Source organism: Eumetopias jubatus, unplaced genomic scaffold, assembly GCF_037043125.1.
Source record: "Eumetopias jubatus isolate StellerSeaLion01/CBP00866 unplaced genomic scaffold, mEumJub1_p1.0 scaffold_3, whole genome shotgun sequence".
Lineage (NCBI taxonomy): Eukaryota > Metazoa > Chordata > Mammalia > Carnivora > Otariidae > Eumetopias > Eumetopias jubatus.
Window position 1 is genome coordinate 61,107,210 of NW_028274809.1, and position 22,890 is coordinate 61,130,099.

The 22,890-nt window shown below is 38.7% G+C and overlaps 1 protein-coding gene and 1 pseudogene across 1 annotated transcript in view; one reads left to right on the forward strand and one right to left on the reverse strand.

Moving 5' to 3' along the window:
• Positions 1-22,020, forward strand: part of METTL8 (methyltransferase 8, tRNA N3-cytidine) — a 176,702-nt gene extending 154,682 nt beyond the window's left edge. Inside the window, exon 11 of the mRNA XM_088021640.1 lies at positions 21,676-22,020. Coding sequence (XP_087877766.1) covers positions 21,676-21,716 — 41 coding nt within the window. The 3' untranslated portion in view covers positions 21,717-22,020. The remainder of the gene's footprint in view (positions 1-21,675) is intronic.
• LOC114222530 (gamma-aminobutyric acid receptor-associated protein-like 2 pseudogene) lies at positions 14,159-14,511 on the reverse strand (annotated as a pseudogene).
• Positions 22,021-22,890: the final 870 nt, after the last annotated feature.

Consider the following 22,890-nt stretch of genomic DNA (forward strand, 5'->3'; position numbering starts at 1 on the left):
GACCCTAAGATCAAGAGTTGCATGATCTACCAACTGAGCCAGCCAGGCATCCCTGTATAGATTCTTTTAAATCGGCTTTGCTGGAACTTTTCATAAGGAATCTCAAATTGGTCTTTTTTAAAGTCTCTTGAGGCTAAGAAGTCAAGGACTTGCCATCAGATTTTGCCTGCAATACCTATAATTTGGGTGAATTCCTCTCTTCTCAAGTTCTCCCAAATATCCTGAGGTTCTTGCATCTGCCAGGAAGTGACCTTTCTTACTCACCTGGTAAGCCTGTCAGGAACTCTGTAAGCAAGATACCAGGCTGTTTTTCCAAGGGGGTTTATTGGCTCTGTAAAGTCAACCTTAGTTTATTTAAACTGGTCATATCTGATTTTATGCACATCATTTTCAAATATGACATTCCATCCAAAGCCTTGGTAATATAACCAATGTTTCCAACTGTGTCCCATTACAAGAACAGATTCTTATTGATTTATGCAAATAACTGTATTGACATGAAAAATAAGAATACTCATTAAGATCTTAGTTTCTGAGTTCTGGAGGGATCAGGTGCGGGGACAGGAGGGGGGGAAGTAATTATTTCATCTTTGTTCACAAAGGTATACTTTGTACCAAATTGCGATAGGTCATAGATAGGTTAAGAGAAAAGAGAAAAGTTTCCTTAAATCTGGAAAAACAAGACATTAAAGGATCAGCAGCAGTGTTTCAAACAAGAAGTCATAACAAATTATAATCATCTTTGATGTGATATTAGAATATAGGTGAGGTTCAGTGGGGTGGAGTCCTGGGCTGACGACCAAGAAGGAATTCTTGAGAGGTCTTTGGGGCAAAATGGTGGTTTATTAAAGCACAAGGAGAGGACCTGTGGGCAGAAAGAGCGGCTGCACGGGGTTTGTGAGGGGTGGCTGATTATATACTACGGGGTTAGGGGAGGTAAGGAAAAGGGAGGTTTCAAGAGAACTTTCATATGCTAAGGAGGACCTACAAGACACTAGAGGCCTTGCCATTGTCAAGTTAAGGTTGTTTTTTCCTTCTAGCAAGGCATTAACATTAAGATAGTTGGGAGATTCCTGGAAGAATATCACACTGTCTCACCCAGGAGTGGGGGTGGGGGAGGTTGCAGGGTGTCAGCTTAGGCTGTATCTTCAGCTTGCCTTCTGTTCCCTCATCAAATCTCATCAATTCATTCAATCCCATGTTATTAACTCTTGTTCTGCTGCTAGCCATTTCATGAATCAAGTTTTCCCTTAGAGTTCTGTAAATTCTTATTGAGCTCAATGGGATGATCTTAAAATTATGAGAAGTCTGTACTTGTCAGGGTCTTTTCTATGAATCTCTCTCTGAAGATGAAACACACCCGCAAAAACATCAGAATAAAACAGTAACTTCTGTAAATGACAAAGACTTAAAAATGGCCACAGTTAAAGATCTGATTAGAGTTAATTACAATGCAATTGAAAAAAATATTTATTTCTATGACATACAACATTATAAGATAGTACTAAAATTATGTCTGAAAACATTATACCAGGACATATAAGATTTCTAGACTTTCATTCAATTTCTGGGACATATAACATATATCTACAAAAATATAATCTAAAGATAAGCATTGCTTAATTGACAAAGTTTTAACTGAATTTAGCCAATTTGTTTAGCATCTCTCTTTTACAAAGAAGGAGAATAAATCTTTTGAGATATTCCAGGGACACTCTTTAAAATCCCAGTTAGTTTGAGGTCAAAAGGACTTCATTTAGAATTTGAATTTGGGAAATTTGTCAAAAATATCAAAAGGATTTGGACATGTGACTAATTAGGATTGCAGGTCATTGTGAAACAATACTTAATCATCTATTGGACCAGGTGACAATAAAAGACTTCAAAGGCAAATACAGAAGGTATTTGTTTTTCTGAGCAAAACTATTCAGAGACCTGAAACAGTATAGGAAATTATTTTGACAAAACACAGAATCTTTGTTTTCTAGGCAGATTACTTAAAAGGCAAAGAAAAACCTTTCACAGAGTCTCTTACCAGGAACAGCTCAATAGTCCAAGAAAACTGTCCTTTTAGCAAATTAAAGAAAATTAAGTTTTAAGGGCTCCTGGCTGTCTCAGTTGGTGCATGAGACTCTTGATCTTGGAGTTCTGATTTGAGCCCCATGTTGTGTGTAGAGATTACTTAAAAAAATAAAATCTTAGAAAAAAAAGGAAAAAAATAATGTTTTAGTTTTATATAAGTACACTATTGATATTAAAGCTTATATTTTAAAACCTTATAATAAAAATTCCACTTTTAGCCAATTTGGCTTCACAGGGTAAAATTCTCTCCCCAATTTTCTTTCTTTTTTGAAAAAAATATTTATTTATTTGAGAGAGAGAGAATGGGGGTGGGGAAGCAGAGGGAGAGGGAGAGAGAAACTCAAACAGGCTCTGCACTGAGCACAGAGCTTGATGCAGGACTTATGACCTGAGCTGAAGCTAAGAGTCCATTGCTTAATCAACTGTGCCACCCAGGTGCCCCTCTCTTCCCCATTTTCTATACCATTTTGTATTTTATGCTCTTTTTCCCATTTTGAAATAACCAGTTTTACTTTAGGACAAATCTATATTCTTTTCCCTTGGCAAAACACATCTCCATTCCTCATCAATTCTTTTACTGAAAACACATATCCTTGCATATAGAGATGTTTCCCTTAATATTCCTAGTAGCTTTAATTGCAATACTAGAATTCTTTTTTTTAAATTTTTTATTGTTATGTTAATCACCATACATTACATCATTAGTTTTTGATGTAGTGTTCCATGATTCATTGTTTGTGCATAACACCCAGTGCTCCACGCAGAACATGCCCTCTTTAATACCCATCACCAGGCTAACCCATCCCCCCACCCCCCTCCTCTAGAACCCTCAGTTTGTTTTTCAGAGTCCATCGTCTCTCATGGTTCGTCTCCCCCTCCGACTGCAATACTAGAATTCTTAACCCCTAAAAACCTTAATTTCTAGTGGAAATTAAGAAGAAAACAGCTGTGAGCTATCTCTTATATTAGCTGTCTGTGGATTGGCAGACCTGTTAATTCTTTTTATAATTTTTAGAAATGCATACTTTCTCATACATTTTTCAGTATTAGTGTATTAGACATTTTTTAAAAAAAGATTTCATTTATTTAATTGTCAGAGAGGAAGCGCATAAGCAGGAGGAGTGGCAGGCAGAGGAAGAAGCAAGTTCCCAGCTGAGCAAGGAGCCCAACTCGGGACTTGACCCCAGGACCCTGGGATCATGACCTGAGCTGGAGGCAGACACTTAACTGACTGAGCCACCCAAGTATCCTGACATGTTTCTTAATATAAATTATTTTTTGTTTTCTCTGTAGAAGAAAACCAAAAGTGGATAAACCTATGTTCAGGAATTAAGGTTTCAGTATTTTATCTTTTTTTTTTTAAGGTTTTATTTATTTATTCGACAGAGAGAGACACAGTAAGAGAGGGAACACAAACAGGGGCAGAGGGAGAGGGAGAACCGGACTCCCAGCTGAGCAATGAGCCCGATGTGGGACTCGATCCCAGGACCCTGGGATCATGACCTGAGCCGAAGGCAGACACTTAACAACTGAGCCACCCAGGCGCCCTCAGTATTTTATCTTATTTGGAAATTATATAGATATTCATTAGCTATTTGTCATTTAATTTAATTTAGAAAACTTTAAAGTTTTAGGTTACCAAAAGGATCTGAAAAGTTTTTTTTTCTTTAAATTTTTTAATTGTTGTGTTAATCACCATACATTACATCATTAGTTTTTGATCTAGTGTTCCATGATTCATTGTTTGTGCATAACACCCAGTGCTCTATGCAGTGGAAAGTTTTTTAACATAGGCATATCATAAAGGTTTTTCGTGCTGACAAATTTCATAAAAGGGATAACATGAACTTATTTGACTAATAAATCCAGGTAGAATAAAAGTTGTGTGTCTGCATTACATTCAATGCTAATAATTTCAAAGACATGTCTTTTTTAATTAAACCAACAAAATTAAATTAGCTTTAATAGCAAATATTTACAGTATCACACGAACCTATATCTATTATATTTTTGAGAATTTTATGAATACTCAATTCACATAAGCACTTAGTTTTAAGTCAATTAAACAGAGCTCTTCTACAAATTAATTTTAACAATTCAATCCCAAGCAGAAAATTTACATTTACAACACATGTATAGAGGTACATTTAAACATGCAGACGGATACAGAGACCTTATAGTTTTCATTTTGAAATTTTAGCCCTGAGACATGTATAATAATGCAACTCACTAGCTTATAAAAGAACAGTTGGAATAAGTTAACCTGTTCTGATGGCTAGATTTAGATTTCTAGATTCTTTAGATTTCTTTAGATTCTTCATTTGCATCAACCTCCCCTATTATGTTGATTCTGATAAGGATTATCTCTCTGAAGTTTGTATTTCAAAGAGATGACATAGATAAGAGTTGTTGGAGAAGACCAGGTAGAACATTTACACCTCAAAGGCACAAGGAAAGAATGTCAGTTCCTTGAGGAAGAATTTTTGTTCCCTAAGGTCAGAATTTTTACAATATTTACAAGCCTTTTGAGATAAGTAGGGGAGGTTTTGGCATTGGTAAAATGGAGAGGTAGAATTTGAATTATGTCTGGAGCTGAATTTCTGGTTTTGCAAATATTTGTAAGATAAGGATAGTTGCTTTCAATTCCTCTAGGAATTTGGTTTCTACTTATATCACATCACATGTTGATCCACCCATCCAATTCCATTATCCTCAACTTGCTTCTTTATATCAGGGAGAAGTTTTCCAAGTAAGATGGAAATCAAAGGACTTCTGTGTTCTGGATTTAGAGCTATTTGTCTTTCGAATGTTTTAGTAAATTCTTCCACAAAGGCTTTGGAAGGTTTTTCTTTCCCTCTGGGTACATAGTTTCATTTTAACTTAAGGAAGAAAGCCTAATAAAAATTCCTATCAGGCTCTGATCTTTTTAATATTCAAATATTTTAAATATTTTTTCTTTGCCAATTGACACAACATTAAGCTTTGAGAGCAGGGACTGCTGGAGAGACATTGCAGGAAGAAGCTGTTTACGTTCCCAGTTCCTGTGTGCCTTGCAGCAGGCTACTGGAGTATAGGTGGCAACTCTGGCAACCAGCAATACATGAGTTTTCCTCAGAACTGGACCACTGAAGGGCCCAGTGGTCAGCAGTACCTAAGAGCCAGAAGCTTCCCATGGCACCCCAGTGAGGTGGTTTTGTAGTGGAATGCTTCCAGCAAGATACCTCTTCTTTAACATCTTTTCTTAGCAGGGTGTATTTCCAAGTTGCACTAACATGGCACCAGAGAGACTTCTCTGCCTTTCAGTGAGTTCCCTGCCCTACCTACTCCAACAAGGTCTTGCTCTAAAACTAGACAGGCTGGGAGATTCTTTTGCATTTATCCTATCTCAGCCCTTGGGGTAGGAGCTACTCCATGATAGCTGCTATTCCTATATTATTTAGAGCTCCCTTTACTTCTTACTATCCCTTCCTTCATTATTCTGATTCTCTGTTATGGTTAATATGTCTTCATTTTAAACTTCTTCTGTTCAAATTACTGTGTGGTTTCTACCTCCCGATTGAATCTTGACTGATACAGTTCCTCCATTGTACAGTGGCTCCTCCTCAACTATAGTTTAACTAACTATAACTTTAGGTAATTAAAGACTCTGTTCAGTCAGGACTCTTCTAGTTGCAATTAAGAGTAATCTCATTCAAATTAGCTTAAACAAAAAAGAATTCATAAGTTCAAATCACAAATTCTTAAGAGGGGCAGAAATGAGGGGTTCTGGGAATTAAATGCTACCATGTCTCTGTTTCTGTCCTTTCTTTCTCCCTCTCTCCACTCCATATCTTGCTTCTGTTTTTTTCTGCATGTGCTTTCACTGTTTCAAGCCAGCCATAACTATGCATCTAGAATCATGGCTACATTTCTGTGTAGGCTTATAATTCTGTTTGAATCCTACCCTAACTCTGAAAAAATTATTATTTTCTTTCATCTCCAGTTAGAAAAATCTTGAGAAAGACACTGACCTAGTCTGGGCTGTGTGCCCATCAGAGACCAATCACCATGTCCAGAGAGATGAGTATATTTCGCCCATGCTGAGTCACATGCTCAGTTCTATGGTTAGGGAAGGAGGTAAAGTGATTAGCAGTGCCTAAAAGATTCATTTGTTTGGAGTGGTGAAAATTTTGATTAAAAAAAAAAAAGGAGGGGAATGCTTTTTTGAGAAGATAAAACTATACAAATTTAAGATATAGACTCAAGCTTCATGAACTGAAAAGGATAACATATTTGTGGTCAAAACCAAAATGTCATTCATAGCACTTTGGTGGTTAAATAATGATAGTCCCCCTTCTTCAAACAACTGGCCAAGCTAATAACTGTTAGCACATTTCCCTTGTCCAACAGGATTTAACTGTTGTAAGTACTGTTAGTTACCTATCAACAGCCAATCCCTCCAATATTCCTTACCAACAGAACCCTGGTTTGGTTCACCCTTATCGTGGCCATGTGCTCAGTGAAGGAGTCCTTCTCTAGCTCCAAAGAGTAAGTTTCTGTTAGCAAAGTCCGTTGTGGAAATTCCATTTTTTTTTTTTTTTTGCCATTGATTGTTTAGGAATGGATGTGTAAGGTAATTCTAGCAAACACGACTTGAAAGAAACTTTTCCACGACAGCTTCTGGGAAAGGTTTTTCTGCCATTGCAAGGGAAGACTGCCCCTTTATGATATCTCAACATTGCTGTATGAGGGAAAGATGCCTGGAGATGAGGCAGCCATCTTGGAACCATGATGAGAAAAGCAGGAGGACAAAAACCAACACACTGGGGATGGGAGCAAGAAAACATGTCAAGAGCCACATTTTTCATTGAAAGAGTCTTTGATGGCACTGCTGGGCTCTTAAATTAACCAACCTGGAAATCACTCTATCTCCAGAACTCCTTTATGGAAAAATTAATTCCTTACTGTTTAAGTCACTTTTAGTTGAGTTTTCTGTTATATACAGCCAAAAACATTAGAATTAAAATTCAGGACATCAGGTATCATCAACTTTACATGGAAATAGCATATTTGCTTGCAAAATCATATCCCTTTGTCTTATGAAGAAATAAGAATGGGAATATTAGGGGCAATAAAATCAGCTAGAGCACCTTTGCCCTCAGAATCATCCAATATCACTGGGTTAACTACCACACACAATCAGATGTCTACACAGATCCAGTCAATATAAGGGAGATGTACCTCTCTTTACAAGTGGACATAGCATTCAAAAGAGAGAGAAGAAAATCCACCTTTCAAAGCAATATCATTTGCCAGAGAGACAGACAGATGTTTGAAAGCCATTATACCTCCACAATCCATGTGAGTATCTCTCATTTGGAATGCCATCTGGTGAGCTCCTCCAAAACTGTACTCAACAGGTAATTCTATCTGTGAGGAATCATTCAGCTGGCATGCAGCTATTTCATTTCTCTCAAAAGGAATAAAGATATATATATATATATATATACACACACACACATATATATACATATATACATATATATATACACATACCACACTGATAGCTTCCTTTTATAGTTTTTCTGTACTATACACTTTAGCCCTTAAATGTATTCTGATTCTTTAGTATTTATCTTTTAAATATGTCTCTTCTTGTTATAAAGATTACAATTTCCTAGAAACCAACTAGTAGGGAAAGTATGTGCTTTGGTCTCAGAATCATAGCTTAAAATCTCAGTTCTTTCACTTACAGTTCTTGTAACTTTGGACAAATTACTTAACTTTTTTTTTTTTTTTAAGTAGGCTTCATTCTCAGCATGGAACCCAATGCGGGGTTTGAACTCACAACCCTGAGATCAAGACCTGAGCTGAGGTCAAGAGTCGGACGCTTAATTGACTAAGCCACCCAGGCACCACTCTTTTTTTTTTTAAGATTTTATTTTTAAGTAACCTCTGTACCCAATGTGGAATTCAAACTCACAACCCCAAGATCAAGAGTCGCATGCTCCACCAACTGAGCCAGCCAGGCACCCCAAGTTATTTAACTTCTGAGCCTCAGTTCCTTCTCTATAAAGTGTGAATAATAACATGTCCTCTCACAATAGCATCTCTCTTACTTTTATACATTTTTATCTACAAGTTGTCACATTTTTAAATTACAGTGATATTAAGTCATGCAGGGATTTTGGATGAAAGAATATTGTTTCTTGATTCTCAATGCCAAGTTCTCAGTGGAAAGCAGCTAACTTCATTGCTTCTTCATGATCTCACAGAAGAGTAAGAGGATTCCAGACCCTTCTAATTCCTCAATATTGACAACAGAATTGACAAAGCACCTCTTCCCACTATAAACACAAAGAAGTGCTGGGGAAACTATTACTAAATCATTTTAAGATTTTGTTTATTTATTTTAGAGAGAGAGAGAGAGAGCTGGGTGGGGGAGGAGTGCAGTGGAAGAGAGAGGAAAGGGTAAAGATCTCAAGCAGACGCCACGCTGAGTGTGGAGCCTGTCCCAGGGCTCAATGTCATGACCCTGAGATCATGACCTGAGCTGAAACCAAGAGTCGGATGCTTAACTGACTTGAGCCACCCAGATGCCCTTACTAAATCCTTCTTTAATGGAAGAAATTAATAAAGAAAAAAGTGTGAGAAAAAACAATTAATTCTTGAAATGAAGCAAAAGCTCAAAGCCAGAGTAGTAAAATCCAAAAGTTGCCAATAGCTCTGGGTAAGACTAAACCAGGATATTGGCCCTAGGGTGTGAGTGTTGAGTGGCAGCACCTTTACAGCCTTGAGACTCTATAAGATTTCCAAGTGGGAATCTACCTAGAATCATCATAATGGAATAGCAGAATGTTAAAGACAAGGAGAAACATTTTAAAAAACAAACAGAAAGGAAAGACAGATTGCCTACATTGGATCAACAATTGGATAGACAACAAAATAGAGGTCAGAGGCAAAAGGAATTAATGTTTTAAAAGCACGAAGAGAAAATAACTGCTTTGTATATGCCTAATAACCAAGCCAAAATATAAAAAGCAAAAATGAACAGGATCACAAGATAATTTTACAAATCTGAAATTGTAGTGGAAGATTTTAATACATCTATCCAAAACTGATAGATCAGTCAAAAAAAAATCAGTAAGCCTCTAGAAGACTTGAATTACACAATTATGAACTTCATATAAAAACACTACTCTACTATCAAAATGATAACATGCCCATTCTTTTCAAACACACATAAACTCTTTCAAAAACAAATCATATATTAGGCCATAAAAGAAGAGAAATTCCAAAAAATTGATATATTTTCTCTGAAAAAAAGTAATAAAATTTGAAATGAATTATTAAAAATATGGCAAATAAATGAATAAATAAACTCATGTATTGTAGAAACTAAAAAGTACATTTTTATTTATTTTTATTTTTCTTTTTTTATTTTTTTAAAGATTTTATTTATTTGACAGGTAAAGACATAGCGAGAAAGGGAACACAAGCAGGGCGAGTGGGAGAGGGAGAAGTGGTTTGCTGTGGAGCAGGGAGCCCAATGAAGGGCCTGATCCCAGGACTCTGGGATCATGACCTGAACCAAAGACAGACGCTTACCGACTGATCCACCCAGGCGCTCCTATTTTTTTTTAAGATTTTATTTATTTACTTGAGAGAGAGAGAGAGCACAGAGGGAGAGGGAGAAGCTGACTCCCTCTGAGCAAGGAGCCCAAAGCAGGGCTTGATCCCAGGACCTGAGCCAAAGTCAGATGCTTAACCGACTGGGCCACCCAGGCGCCCCTAAAAAGTACATTTTTAAGTAATTTACTTTTCAATGAAAAATTAAGATAGAAAAAAATATGTAGAACTAAATGTCAATGAAAATATTAGTTACTAAAATTTGGATACATCTGAGAGAGTATAGCCTTAAATGTATGTGTATCCGATAATAGAAATATTAATCCATGGCTCTGGGACACCTGGGTGGCTCAGTGGTTAAGCGTCTGCCTTTATCTCAGGTCATGATCCCAGGGTCCTGGGATAAATCGCACTTGATGGTGTCTAATTCTTTTAATACATCCCTTTAATTGTTAAATTCAGCTTGCTAATATTCTGTTGAGGGCTTTAGCATCTATGTTTATCAGGGATATCGGCCTGTAATTTTCTTTTCTTATAGTGTTCTTGTCAGGTTTTGGTTTCAGGTTAATGTGGATCTCATAAAATAAGTTTGAAACAGTTCTCTTATTTTTTTTGAAGAGTTTGAGAAGGATTGGTATTAATTTTTCTTTAAATGTTTGGTGGAATTTGCCAATGAAGCTATCTGGTCCTAGACTTTTATTTGTTGAGAGATTTGATTACTGATTCAGTCTGCTTACTGATAAATGGTAAGTTCAGACTTTCTATTTCTTCCCACATCAGGCTCCCTGCTCCGTGGGAAGTCTGCTTCTCCCTCTCCCACTCCCCCTGCTTGTGTTTCCTCTCACTGTGTCTCTGTCTATCAAATAAATAAAGTCTTTAAAAAAAAAAAGTAAAAAAAAGAAATCCATAGCTCCATGTTCAATTCAGTAAGTTGGAAAAACAACAGCAGAGTAAATTCAAAGGGAGCAAGAAGAAATTTTTTAAAAAGTAGAAATTCATAAAATAAAAAATGAAGAGATAATCATTTTGAAAGACTAATAAAATTGGGGCACCTGTGTGGCTCAGGCATTGAGCATGTGCCTTCGGCTCAGGTAACGATCCCGGGATCCTGGGATGGAGCCCTGCATCCGGCTCCCTGCTCAGCGGGAAGCCTGCTTCTCCCTCTCCCATTCCCCCTGCTTGTGTTCCCTCTCTTGCTGTGTCTCTCTCTGTCAAATAAATAAATAAAATCTTAAAAAAAAAAGACTGATAAAATAATGTTTGGTGATTAAACATATACAGGAGGTACAATGATACTAAGATTGAAAGGGTTTATAATTACAGGTAAAGAAGGAAAATTTAAAGCCACAATAAATTTTGTCAATTAAGTCATATAAAATTGCCAATATTCAGCCTTTTGACCTTACAAAACCACAGTTTCATGTTATTATATATTTTATTTATTTATTTATTTATTTTAGAGAAAGAGAAGGTGGGGAGAGGGAGAGAGAGAATCTTAAGGGGAGCCCCACGTGGGGCTTCATCTCACAACCCTGAGATCATGACCTGAACCCAAATCCAGAGTTGGACATTTAACCGACTAAGCCACGCAGGCACCCCCCTTTATTTTTATTTATTATTATTTTTTTTTTTTAGAGAGGGGGAGAGAGAGAGAGTGTGTGTGTGTGTTATTATAAACAACCATAAGCCCAAACATTTGAAAACACAAAAACATAAAGTGGATAATTTTCTAGAGAAATGTAAATGACCAAAGTTATCTAAAAAGGAAATTTTAAAACTTTAATATACTTATAATCATTAAATAAATTTAACTATAGTGATGGGACGCCTGGGTGGCTCAGTTGGTTAAGCATCTGCTTTTGGCTCAGATCATGATCCCACGGTCCTGGGATCGAGTCCCGCATTGGGCTCCCAGTTCCACGGGGAGCCTGTTTCTCCCTCTGCCTCTGCCTCTCTCTCTGTCTCTCTTGAATAAATAAATAATATCTTAAAAAAAAAACCTATGGTTAAAAAAATCCATTCCCAAAACAGAATGAGGCCCAGACAGTTTATAGCTTATTGTTAGCAAACCTTTTAGAACAACATTTAATATTTATCTAGGAATAGAAAAATAGAGGGAAAAAAATGCTATTGGTTCCACTTCAGGGTATTCACCCTAAAAAAATTCTCATACATGTATGTGTAGAGGGATAGGGAGATACATCCTGGGATGATCATGACCATAAAGTTTATAATACCCCAATTATACAACACTAAATCTCTTTCAACAGAAGACTGGATAAATAAATTGTGGGATATTTATACCATAGTCAAAATAGATAAATCAGAGCTACATGTATCAGCATAAGTAAATCTTAAAATATTAAGGTTCGGTGAAAAAAACAAGTTGGAAAAGAAATGTACTGGATGATATCATTTATAGAAATCTTTTATAAGGATAATGTCTGTATATAAACAACTGCATGTTCTTTGTGGTTACAAAGGTAGTAAAAGTACTAGAGTATACATGTTAGTGAAGCTTAGGATAGTTGTTACATCTGGGGCTGAAGCAAAATAGATAGAAGGGGTTTGGGGAGGGAATTTCAATGATATCTACACCATTTTGTTTGTAAGGGTTAAAGTAAATATTTGTACTGGGTTGAATGGTGGCCTCCAAAAGAATATGTTCCATCAAAAGCCTATGAATATCACCCTATTTAGAAAAAGGGTCTTTGCAGATGTAATTAAGTTAAGGATCTGGAGATGAGATCATCCTGAATCAGGGTGAGCCCTAAATCCAATGACGAATATCTTTCTGAAGAGGAGAGGAGAGAAGATACATAGTGTCTTGGTTTGCTGGCAGCCACCAGAAGCTAGGAGAGAGAGATAGAAAAGATTCTCCCTCAAAGCCTCCAGAAAGAATCAACCATGGTGACATCTTCATTTTGGACTTCTGGCATCTAGAACTTTGACAGGATAAATTTTTATTGTTTTAAGCCATCAAATTTGTGGTAATGTGTTATGGCAGCCCTAGGAAACTAATACAATAGTGCAAAAAGTTAAAATATGTCAAATCTTGGGGGTTTATTGGGTATTATTCTCTGTATTTTTCTTTCTTTTCTTTCTTTCTTTCTTTCTTTCTTTCTTTCTTTCTTTCTTTCTTTCTTTCTTTCTTTCTTTCTCTTTTCTTCCTTTCTTTCCCTTTATAAGAGGAAGTTTTATTCTTTTTTTTAAAAGATTTTATTTATTTATTTGAGAGAGCAAGAATGAGAGAGAGAGAGAGCACATGAGAGGGGGGAGGGTCAGAGGGAGAAGCAGACTCCCCGCTGAGCAGGGAGCCCGATGCGGGACTCGATCCAGGGACCCCAGATCATGACCTGAGCCGAAGGCAGTTGCTTAACCACCTGAGCCACCCAGGCACCCCGAGGAAGTTTTATTCTTAATTATTTATCTTAATAGTTTCAGAAAGAGAAACAGATTAGCTCAGTCCAACATGATTGGCAGTTGGCAAAATCTAGTGAAGCAAGTGTTCTGATTGCTAAGGATTTAATTTGGGTGCTTTTAATACTTAGCCATCTTTAGCACTTCAAACTTAATCCAGGAGAAATGCATCATTCCCCTCCCTTTCACTTTAATACCCCATCTACCTGATGTGGGAAACAAAGCCAGAAGAGAAATTATTATATTTCCTTACTACCTACAGCCCATTGACAAGTCCTTGAAACAGGCAGAGTGACAGACTGCCTCAATGTTAATACTTTCCTAAGGGCAAAAGACAACCCTAGCCTGACTCCCAGGATCCTATAAGTCTACTTTAACATATAAAAATTCCTTTGGAAACTTCCTTTATCTCTAAACCCCGCAAGATATGTGTTGGCAATCATCCCCCAAGCATATGGTCCACCGATATACATCTGAAGGGTCTCATGACTAAGGTTTTATTAGATGGTAATAAATGACCTTTTCCCACCAACAGCTAGCCCCCTCAAGGTCCTGGAAGCCTTGCTTCTAAAATTCCTTAGAGACTTACGCTATCCCTAACCCCCTCCCAACTTGAAGGTATATAATGGGCCATTCCTCATGACCCCAGTGCAGCTCCTCCTGCCCACGGGTCCTGTTCCCGCGCTTTCATAAAACCTCCTTTTTGCACCAAAGATGTCTCATGAATTCTTTCTTGGCCATCGGCTTTGAACCCTAACGTCTTTCCTACATCACTACCTCACTTTAATATGGAAATATCTTCATTAAATATGATCCTCAGAGGAACAAGTTCCCTGGAGTACAGCCATGAGGACAGTGCACAAATAGGAAAACTCGAAAGAAAAGTCTGTATGATAATTTACTAATCTAAGGAAACAATACTTTCCAATGTATTAAGAAACAAACTCAGTTACAAATGCACTAATAGGTCAATGTGAAGAGGTCTGGTAACTGCAAAGGGCTGGCAATTTACAAGCCATACCGTGCACCTAGCCTTGTGTAATGGCCCTCAGAAGCCAGAAGTGTTCTCTCCACTGTAGGCCACATACAAAAATCCATCTTCATCTTGTCTCTTCTCATAAAGCTGTCCTGTAGTTAGGCTGGACTGTGGGACTGTCTTATCCACCAACAGGAAGATTGCCTTTTCAGAAGGGAGCTGAATCCTTTTCCTGACGATCCACGTGAACTGAGCCACCGTGATGTCAGACCGAACCAGATACTTCCGTTTGTCAGTGTCGGCAGTCTGAGAGCCTGAGACTTTTCCCACAACCACGGGAACCCGGTTGCCATATTTCGCTCAGATCTTTGCAGATTCCAGCATCTGTATTTCAGCGAGTGGTCCTCCTCGAAGGTTCACGTCATGGTGGCTCTGGTGGGGAAGGGATGCCCCCAGCTGTCGGAGCCTTGGAGCTCAGTGCACCAACTACTGTATTTTTTCTGTATAGTTCAAACATCTCATAATTTAAAAGTGTGTATAAATGCTATACAATTAGGAAGGAGAGGCCCATCAAGCCTATGATAAAATGCTCCTTCATGGCTCCCAGCTGCTTTTGGCTCCAGATATACATGAAGACTTGATAGTAGAGAATAAAGTCAGTCCTCTGCTCCATTTCTCTTTTGCCTAATTCCAGCCATTTGACCAAAAAGTTTTTATAGCCCTTGATTTTGGTATTCTGAATAGAATAATTAAAAAATTCTTGCATCAAGCCCAGCACCAACACTTTTAAGAATGATTACACAGTCTTTTATTATTTCTCTATTATTTATGCAAAGCAATGAAGTGTTAATGTGTTTGATAGCAGTTAATGGATAAAGTGTTAGATGGGGAGCTTCTGGAAGTGTATATTAATTTTTCTTATAAATTATTATAAAAATAATCACCCTTTATTAGCCTTTAGTACTGTTAAGTTGAATTTTCCTGGAACACAAATTTGACCTGCAACATGAACTACTAAACAGAGATGGCACTTCACTAACCTGGGCAAAACCTAAGGAAAGGCAAGAACAGCAAGACCTTGCACACAGTAGAACAGGGAGTTTTATGCAAAGTCAGAAAGCTCTCTAGCTCATCAGTCAGCTTCCTCTACTAGCTAACTCATCATGCCTCTGATCCAGGATGGCACATGATGCCTGGTGACGTAGTTTTAGAAAATGTTTTTAGAGGTGTCTGTGTTCTTAGGTAGAGAAAGTAACTGATCCAGGAGCAGAATTTCATTATTGTGAAAGGAATCCTTTGAATGCTGCTCCCCAACTTAGTTATGCAAATATCAGGGTCATTGGCGTCCTTTCTCTTGAGGAAGGGACTTCCAGGGAAAGAGAACAGAGACCTCCACCCACCCACTTTTTCTTAGAATTAAAGTCCAGTAGCCTATCAGTGTCAACCATGTGGTCTTGCCCTTTGGTAGAATAGGACACCACCGTTTCTCAAAAGGATGGCACTGAGAGGGAAGGGTGAGTTTAAGTTGGTGACCTAAACTAAACACAAAATTCCAATGGCTGGATTCCCTGTGAGACCCAGCTCTCCTGGCATTGTGTTGAATATGTGAATGCAAGTCAACAAAATTCTTATCTTGGAGGCCAAGCATGGGACTCTGGGCTAATGAAGACAGGCAAGCATCCATCAGCCTGCACAAGACCAACACTGAAGTGTAATGCTGTGTGGCGGGGACAAGACTATTACTAGTAGTGATCTAATCAGATTTCAAGTTCTTTATTTTTGAGGTTTGACAGGGTGGATCCTTTTGTATCAAGAAAGCCCCTGAAAGTCTTGGACAGCTTAGGGGGAAGTCCCCACAGAGGAGATCTTGGGAAAGAACATGAGAATTTGAGTAAATCATTGGAAAAATGAAAGATTTAAGACCATGTTGTTCCCCAAGCTAGAAAAGTATGTCTTACAAGTAACATATATGCCATTTCAGCTCAAGAATCTACCACTGAGTGCAACTTCCTTCTGTGTCCCATATTTAAATTCTCAAGTGAGTGAATACAATTACCTTGCCCAGGTCAGGTGTCTATTTTTAGGCCATACAGCTAGGACCTCAGGAGGAGAAGGGCCAATCAGAAGGGTAAGTAGGGAGGTATTGACAAAAATGTCAATATGGATATAAGAAAAGAGGCCATGTTGCTTAGAAGAAGACAGATTTTGGGCTAGAAAGACATGAGTTTAAATGCAGGAGAGGTCACGTATAAGCTGAATCACCTGAGGAAAATGAACCTCTCTGACTTCAACTCCCCCATCTGTAAATTCATAATAATACCAATCTAATAAAGTAGTTGTGAATACTAAATAAGGTAAAGGTATAAAATGCCTTGTATGGTTTTTGGCGCATAGACTATTCTCAGGAAAGGGTCAATGTTATTCTTAACTCTGCTAACAAAGAGTGCCTCGTACAACTCCAGGGTATTATTCTCTGAGGTTTGTAAATGCTTTGAGATTCTTTGGGAAAATGGACTATATTGGGAAGAAATTTCATTTGAAATTTTGTTTATTTGTTTCGTGTTTCTGGTTCAATGGGTCATTGAGATAAGACCAAGGAAGACTATAATATTTTTTTCTGGCTGTTTTTCCTATGATAGCGAGTGCATTAGTCAACCATAAGAGTGCAACTCTTATGGTTGCAAATGAAAAAAAATATCCAACTGGCTTAAGGCAAAAAAGGAAATTTACTGACTCATGTAAATGAAAAAGTGTAGGGTATGGTAGCTTTAAGATTATTTGGACCCATGTACACAAAAAAATGAAGCCAGGAAACTTTTTGATTCTGCTTTCCTCTGTATGCCTGCATTGTCTGAAGTGGTAGCAAAGATTCCAAAAACAACTTAGGCTTGCATTCTATCCACTGGAAAGAGAATATCTCTTTCTTTTCATTCATTCTTTCTTTTTTTTTTTAAGATTTATTTATTTATTTGAGAGAGAGAGAGTCGGGTGAGGGAGGGACAGAGGGAGAGAGAGTATCTCAAGCAGTGTCCCTGCTGAGTGCAGAGCCCCACGTGGGGCTCCATCTCATGACCCACGAGATCTGACCTGAGCCGGAATCACGAGTCTGATGCTTAACTGACTGGGTCACCCAGGAGACCTAGTAATATCTCCTTCTTAACAGTTCCAGCCCAAAACTGGAGTAAGACTCTCATTGACCCAAGCTAGGTCACATATCCATCTCTGACTAAACCATGAGGCCAGGAGATGCAGTAATTGGACTGGCCAGGTTTGGGTCATATATTCATCACTTAGAGTGTGGGGATGGGAGTGGGGGCAGCTCTACCTGAAGCATAAGGAGGGTTGGTAGGGAGCCTCAAAAGTATTATTGTATAGTACCGTACTGTTTTTATTGTCTAGTACATTTTTACTAAAAGAAGGAGGTTGGGGATGGTATGTTGGAGAGGAAAACAAACAGCCCTTACAGAAGGAACTGCAGCTGTGGAGGGAAATTAGAACAAAATGACTACCCTCTGTTTTTTTGTTGCTACAAATTATGTATCTACCTCACAGTGTCCACTGAAATACATTTTCTAATCCTATTTGAAAGAAATTATGTAAGTCTGACCAATAATGTGTTCTTGGATGACAAAAATGAGGCCAATTTTATGAAGATTGACTTATCAGAAGTTGCAGATAAATTACTTGAGTAGTTTCACTCTTATCTAGATGACTTGCATGTGACCACTACCCTAACCAGTTCATCCTATAACAAAGGAAATTGCCATCTGTCACTTTGCTTGTATGAAATATTTCTGGAGGTGGCTTGCCAACTTCAGCCAGAATTATAGAACTAATGAGTTTTTAGCTACCATATGCACAGAGTGTAATAATAGCAGGTTCTAGGCAAATGTTGTCTACTTGCTTCTGGGAGTGCTTCCCCTCCATGATAGGAGCAGATGCCCGAGGCTCTATTAAGAATTCTGTTTTCTTCATAAATCTGTACAGTGACATGGAGTCCTCATATTCCAGCAAAGTGATTTTTATATGGAAAACATACCCTTGTTACTCTGTTTCTCTTGGGGTTTTAACCTCTGTTATAGAGAGACTGGCCCTTATTATTATCAGAATTGAGTACCAGAAGCCTTTTAGAAAATTTGGCCAGTTTTAAATTTCTAATAGGTCTTCTGCTCTGTTCATGGCTTACCGATTTATGTGAAAGCAAACAAGATTTTAGTTTCCTAATACTTCTTCCTCCTTCTATTAAAATGACTATTTGGGAGCACCTGAATGGCTCAGTTGATTAAGCGTCCGACTCTTGATTTCTGCTCAGGTCGTGATCTCAGTGTTGTGAGATCGAGTCCCGCATCAGGCTCTGTGCTAGGCGTGGAGCCTGCTTAAAATTCTCTCTCTTGGGGTGCCTGGGTGGCTCAGTCAGTTAAGTGTCTGCCTTCGGCTCAGGTCATGATCTCAGGATCCTGGGATGGAGTCCCGCGTCAGACTCTCTGCTTAGCGGGGAATCTACCTCTCCTCTCCCTCTCCCTCTGTGCTCTCTCTCTCCCTCTGTGCTCTCTCTCCCTCACTCTTGCTCTCTCTCAGGTAAATAAATAAAATCTTAAAAAAAAATTCTCTGTCTCCTTTCCCTCTGAGCCCCCCCACTTGTGTGCATGCGCTCTCTCTCTCTCTAAAAAAATTTTTTTTAATTAAAAAAAAATAAAAAATGACTATGTGTACCTAGCCCTGTGCCTTGTGCATAATTACTGTAACAGTCAGGTTAGGTTAGATTCTGTGGTTGCAACAAATGACCCCAGATTTTGGTAGCCTATAGTAACAAAAGTTTATTTCTTATTCTCGCTGCATGTTCCAACAGTTTCTATAGATGACCATGCCATTTATTTCCTTGGGGCTCTAGTATGTGGAACTCAACCAGTGGAAATCCATAAGTACTCATGGGGAGACTACTGGGGAAGGGGAGTATGAGTGAGTGGGTGAGTATCTTGTAAGTTTATAAATTAGGATGCTTTATTTCTTAAAACTAATACCAGAAAACCCAGCTTTATTGACAATGCCTAGAAACAACTATACCCCAGTATGTACATAAACAGTTTTATACACACATATACACACGGGAATTTTTGTCATTGTTTTATAGAAATGAGACTATATTACATATACTTTCCTCTTTTCACTCAACATCTTTAATAAATTTATTTTCAGAAAAATCATTTCATTCTTTGTCTTGGGCAAACCTTTTTAAAAGTACCTTTATGAGCCTTCATTAGATACTAATGTCTAAAATATGTTCAGAGGGCTTTTTCTACAGTTTGACAGTGGTGTCCTCTCAATTTTCCAAGCCCTCATGATCAGGTTTGGGGTTGTACTTCTCCCTCCTGCTGTCTGCTTTTCATACCTTTCTCCATTCATTAGCACCTCCACCAGAGGAGGGCAAGAAAATGGAAACGAGGTGAAGCATTACTCAAAAATACACAGATCAATGGAACCAGACGGCCCAGAAGCAAAATTTTAATGGTCATTTTTACTTGTGTTAGGGATAGTTGGAAGACATTCTGGTGGCTAATTTTTATCAAGTCATCTATGGATTTGAAAGGAGGAATGTAACTACCTAGTCTTGATTTTTAGGACTTGTGCCATTTCTAGATAATCATGACAAAGAGTGGTCCTTTAGTAAATGTTGGAAGAATCCAACCAATCAACAAACATTTATTAAGCCCCTACCATGTGCTGGGAATCATGCCAGGCAGGCTCAGAATGAATGAACAACTCAGATTTTTCCTTTTGTCCTACCAAGTGGATCTGCTAGTCTAGGGCATTCCTGTTGAAAGTTAGAAGGGAGAGGTGAAGAAAGTGGAGAAAAGAATGTATCTGTTCTGCATTAGTTTCCTAGGGCTCCCATAACAAGGTAACCACAAACTGGGTGGCTTAAAATAATAAGTTTATTGTCTCCATAGTTCTGGAGGTTAAATGTCTAAAATCAAGGTGTTGGGGCAGGGCCACATTCCCTCTGAACTCTGTAGGAGAATAATTTCTTGCCTCTTCCTAGCTTCTGATGGTTTGCTGGTAGTCTTTGGCATTCCTTGTCTTGCAGCTGCCTATCCCCAATACATATCTTTGCAGTCACTTGGTGTTATCTCTGTGTGTCTCTGTCTTCACATGGCCTTCTTAAAAGGACACCGGTCATATTGGATTAAGGGCCCACTCTATTTCAGTATGAAGTAACTAATTACATCTGCAATGACCCTATTTCTAAAGAAGTTCACATTCTGTGGGGCACCTGGGTGGCTCAGTCATTAAGCGTCTGCCTTCGGCTCAGGTCATGATCCCAGGGTCCTGGGATCGAGCCCCACATCAGGCTCCCTGCTCAGCGGGAAGCCTGCTTCTCCCTCTCCCATTCCCCCTGCTTGTGTTCCCTCTCTTGCTGTCTCTCTCTCTGTCAAATAAATAAATAAAATCTTTAAAAATAAAGTTCACATTCTGTAATACTGGGGGTTAAGACTTCAACATATCTTTTTGGAGAGGGACACAATTCAACCCATAACAGATTGTGATTGTCAAATGGTTCAATAAAACATTTGAGTTATGGATTTAATTAATCTAGAAAGTTGTTGTTCTCTGTTAAAAAAAAATGCAACATAGAACGCAACTCTGAGGCCAGAGTTGGTTTTAATTCCATCTTTACCTCTTACTAACTGATATGACCTTGGGCAAATTAATTAATTCTTTGTGCCTTAGCTTCTTTGTCTGGAAAATAGAGATAATAATAGTATTTATGGGACCATTATGAGGATTAAATAAATTAATATGAGGAAAGTCCTTATAATAACACCTGCCACATGGAGCACCTTCATATATGCCATGTTAACTTTTTTCATTAAAAATGAGTAACCATTAATTGACTATTGTTATTTTTTAATGAATTTATTTTTTTTATTTTTTCTAGAAGATTTTATTTATTTATTTGACAGAGAGAGCGATAGTGAGAGAGAGCACAAGCAGGGGGAGCAGCAGAGGGAGAGGGAGAAGCAGACTCCCCACTGAGCAGGGAGCCCAACGTGAGGCTCCATCCCAGGACCCTGGGATCATGACCTGAGCTGAAGGCAGATGCTTAACCGACTGAGCCACCCAGGCACCCCTCTATTTTATTTTTTTAAAGACTATTTTATTTTATTTGAGAAAGAAAGAGCGTGGTGGGGAGGGACAGATGGAGAGGGAGAGAGAATCTCAAGGCGATTCCCCACTGAGCATGGAGCCTGACACAGGGCTGGATCCCACAACCCTGAGATCATGACCTGAGCCAAAACCAAGAGTCAGACACTTAACCAACTGAGCCACCCAGGTGCCCACGTAAAGATTTTATTTTTAAGTAATCTCTACACTCAATGTGGGGCTTGAACTTACAACCCCAAGATCAAGAGTCACATGCTCTACCAACTGATCCAGCCAGGCGCCTGAACTGACTATTTTTATAATCAGTTCCCATTAGAAAGGTGTGGTGGAGGGGTATGTTGTAAAAAAGCCTGAGGGAATAAATTGTTCCACTGTGTGAATGCACTTATCAGAGCCTCCTTTTTTTTTTTTTTTTTTTTTTAAAGTAGGCTCCACATCCAGCATGGAGCTCAACATGGGGGCTTGAACTTGTGTCCCTGAGATCAAGATCTGAGCAGAGATCAAGAGTTGGACGTTTAACTGACTGAACCACCCAGGTGCCCCTATCAGAGCCTCCTTCTAAGAGAAACTGCACCTGGCCAGAGGGGCAGCTGCCCAGCGTACTTCTCACTCCCTCTGCTACTAAGTTTCCTTTCCTGGCTTCTTGCAGACCCATAAAGTCAATAGACTTCCAAAACCCCCAGAGAAGCATTTCTTCTTTCTTTTGGACAATCAGCCTCTGAAGAACAACTGATTTAAATGTCTCCACAGAAAATACATCACTATTAGGAAAGCCTAGATATGTAATTTAAATTTTGTTTCCTTTTGGATTTCAACTTAAAATTACCTGAGGGCAATGCATCACTGTGGTTACCTGTCTTGGACATTCTTAAAAGCAAATTGCAGCATTTGCTAGGGCTGGAATGACCTCCCTTAGCCCCAGAAAAGTCAGAATGTAGATTTGATCTCCTTAGAGAGAGGCCTGAGGTGAATAAAGGATTCTCATCACAACTGCCAGGACTCGTAGGAGAATACTCTGTTCTGTACTCATGCAGGAAACTAAACCACAGTGTGCCGTCCCTGGTCCCTGTGACACTGAGGATTAGGGTCTTCAGGCAGGTGGGGTGGAGGAGATACCAGAAAGAACTGAAAGAGGGTACGACTGCAGTGGGAGCCAGGCTTCAACTGTTGAGCTCATTGTCTTGCTTCACTTAAACATCATAGAATTTTTTTAGCTGGAAGACCCTTGAGAGGTTGCTAACTCAGCAGTTAACCCAAAATGTAGAAAGTAACTTATTACACATGAGTGCACTTTTTGACTGATTGACTGACTGATTGGTTGATGACAATATTCTAGTGGATTCAAAGTTCTTCTCTTACCATAGTTCTTAACGCATGATTCCAGGACCACCAGCAGCATTTACATCATTTGTATTTAAGAGAAATGCAAATTTTCAAGTCATACCCCAGACCTACTGAATCGGAGGCTCTAGGTAGGACCTGGCAACCTGTGATCCACAAGTGCTGGAGGTTATTCTGAGGTCCACTCCAGTTTGTAAACCATTGTCAAAGCAGCATTAATTTAACTCACCTGGCATCCAGATGTGCCTTACCAAGGGAGAGTGAAAGGGGTGAAGATGTATACTGCAACTAGTGTCCAG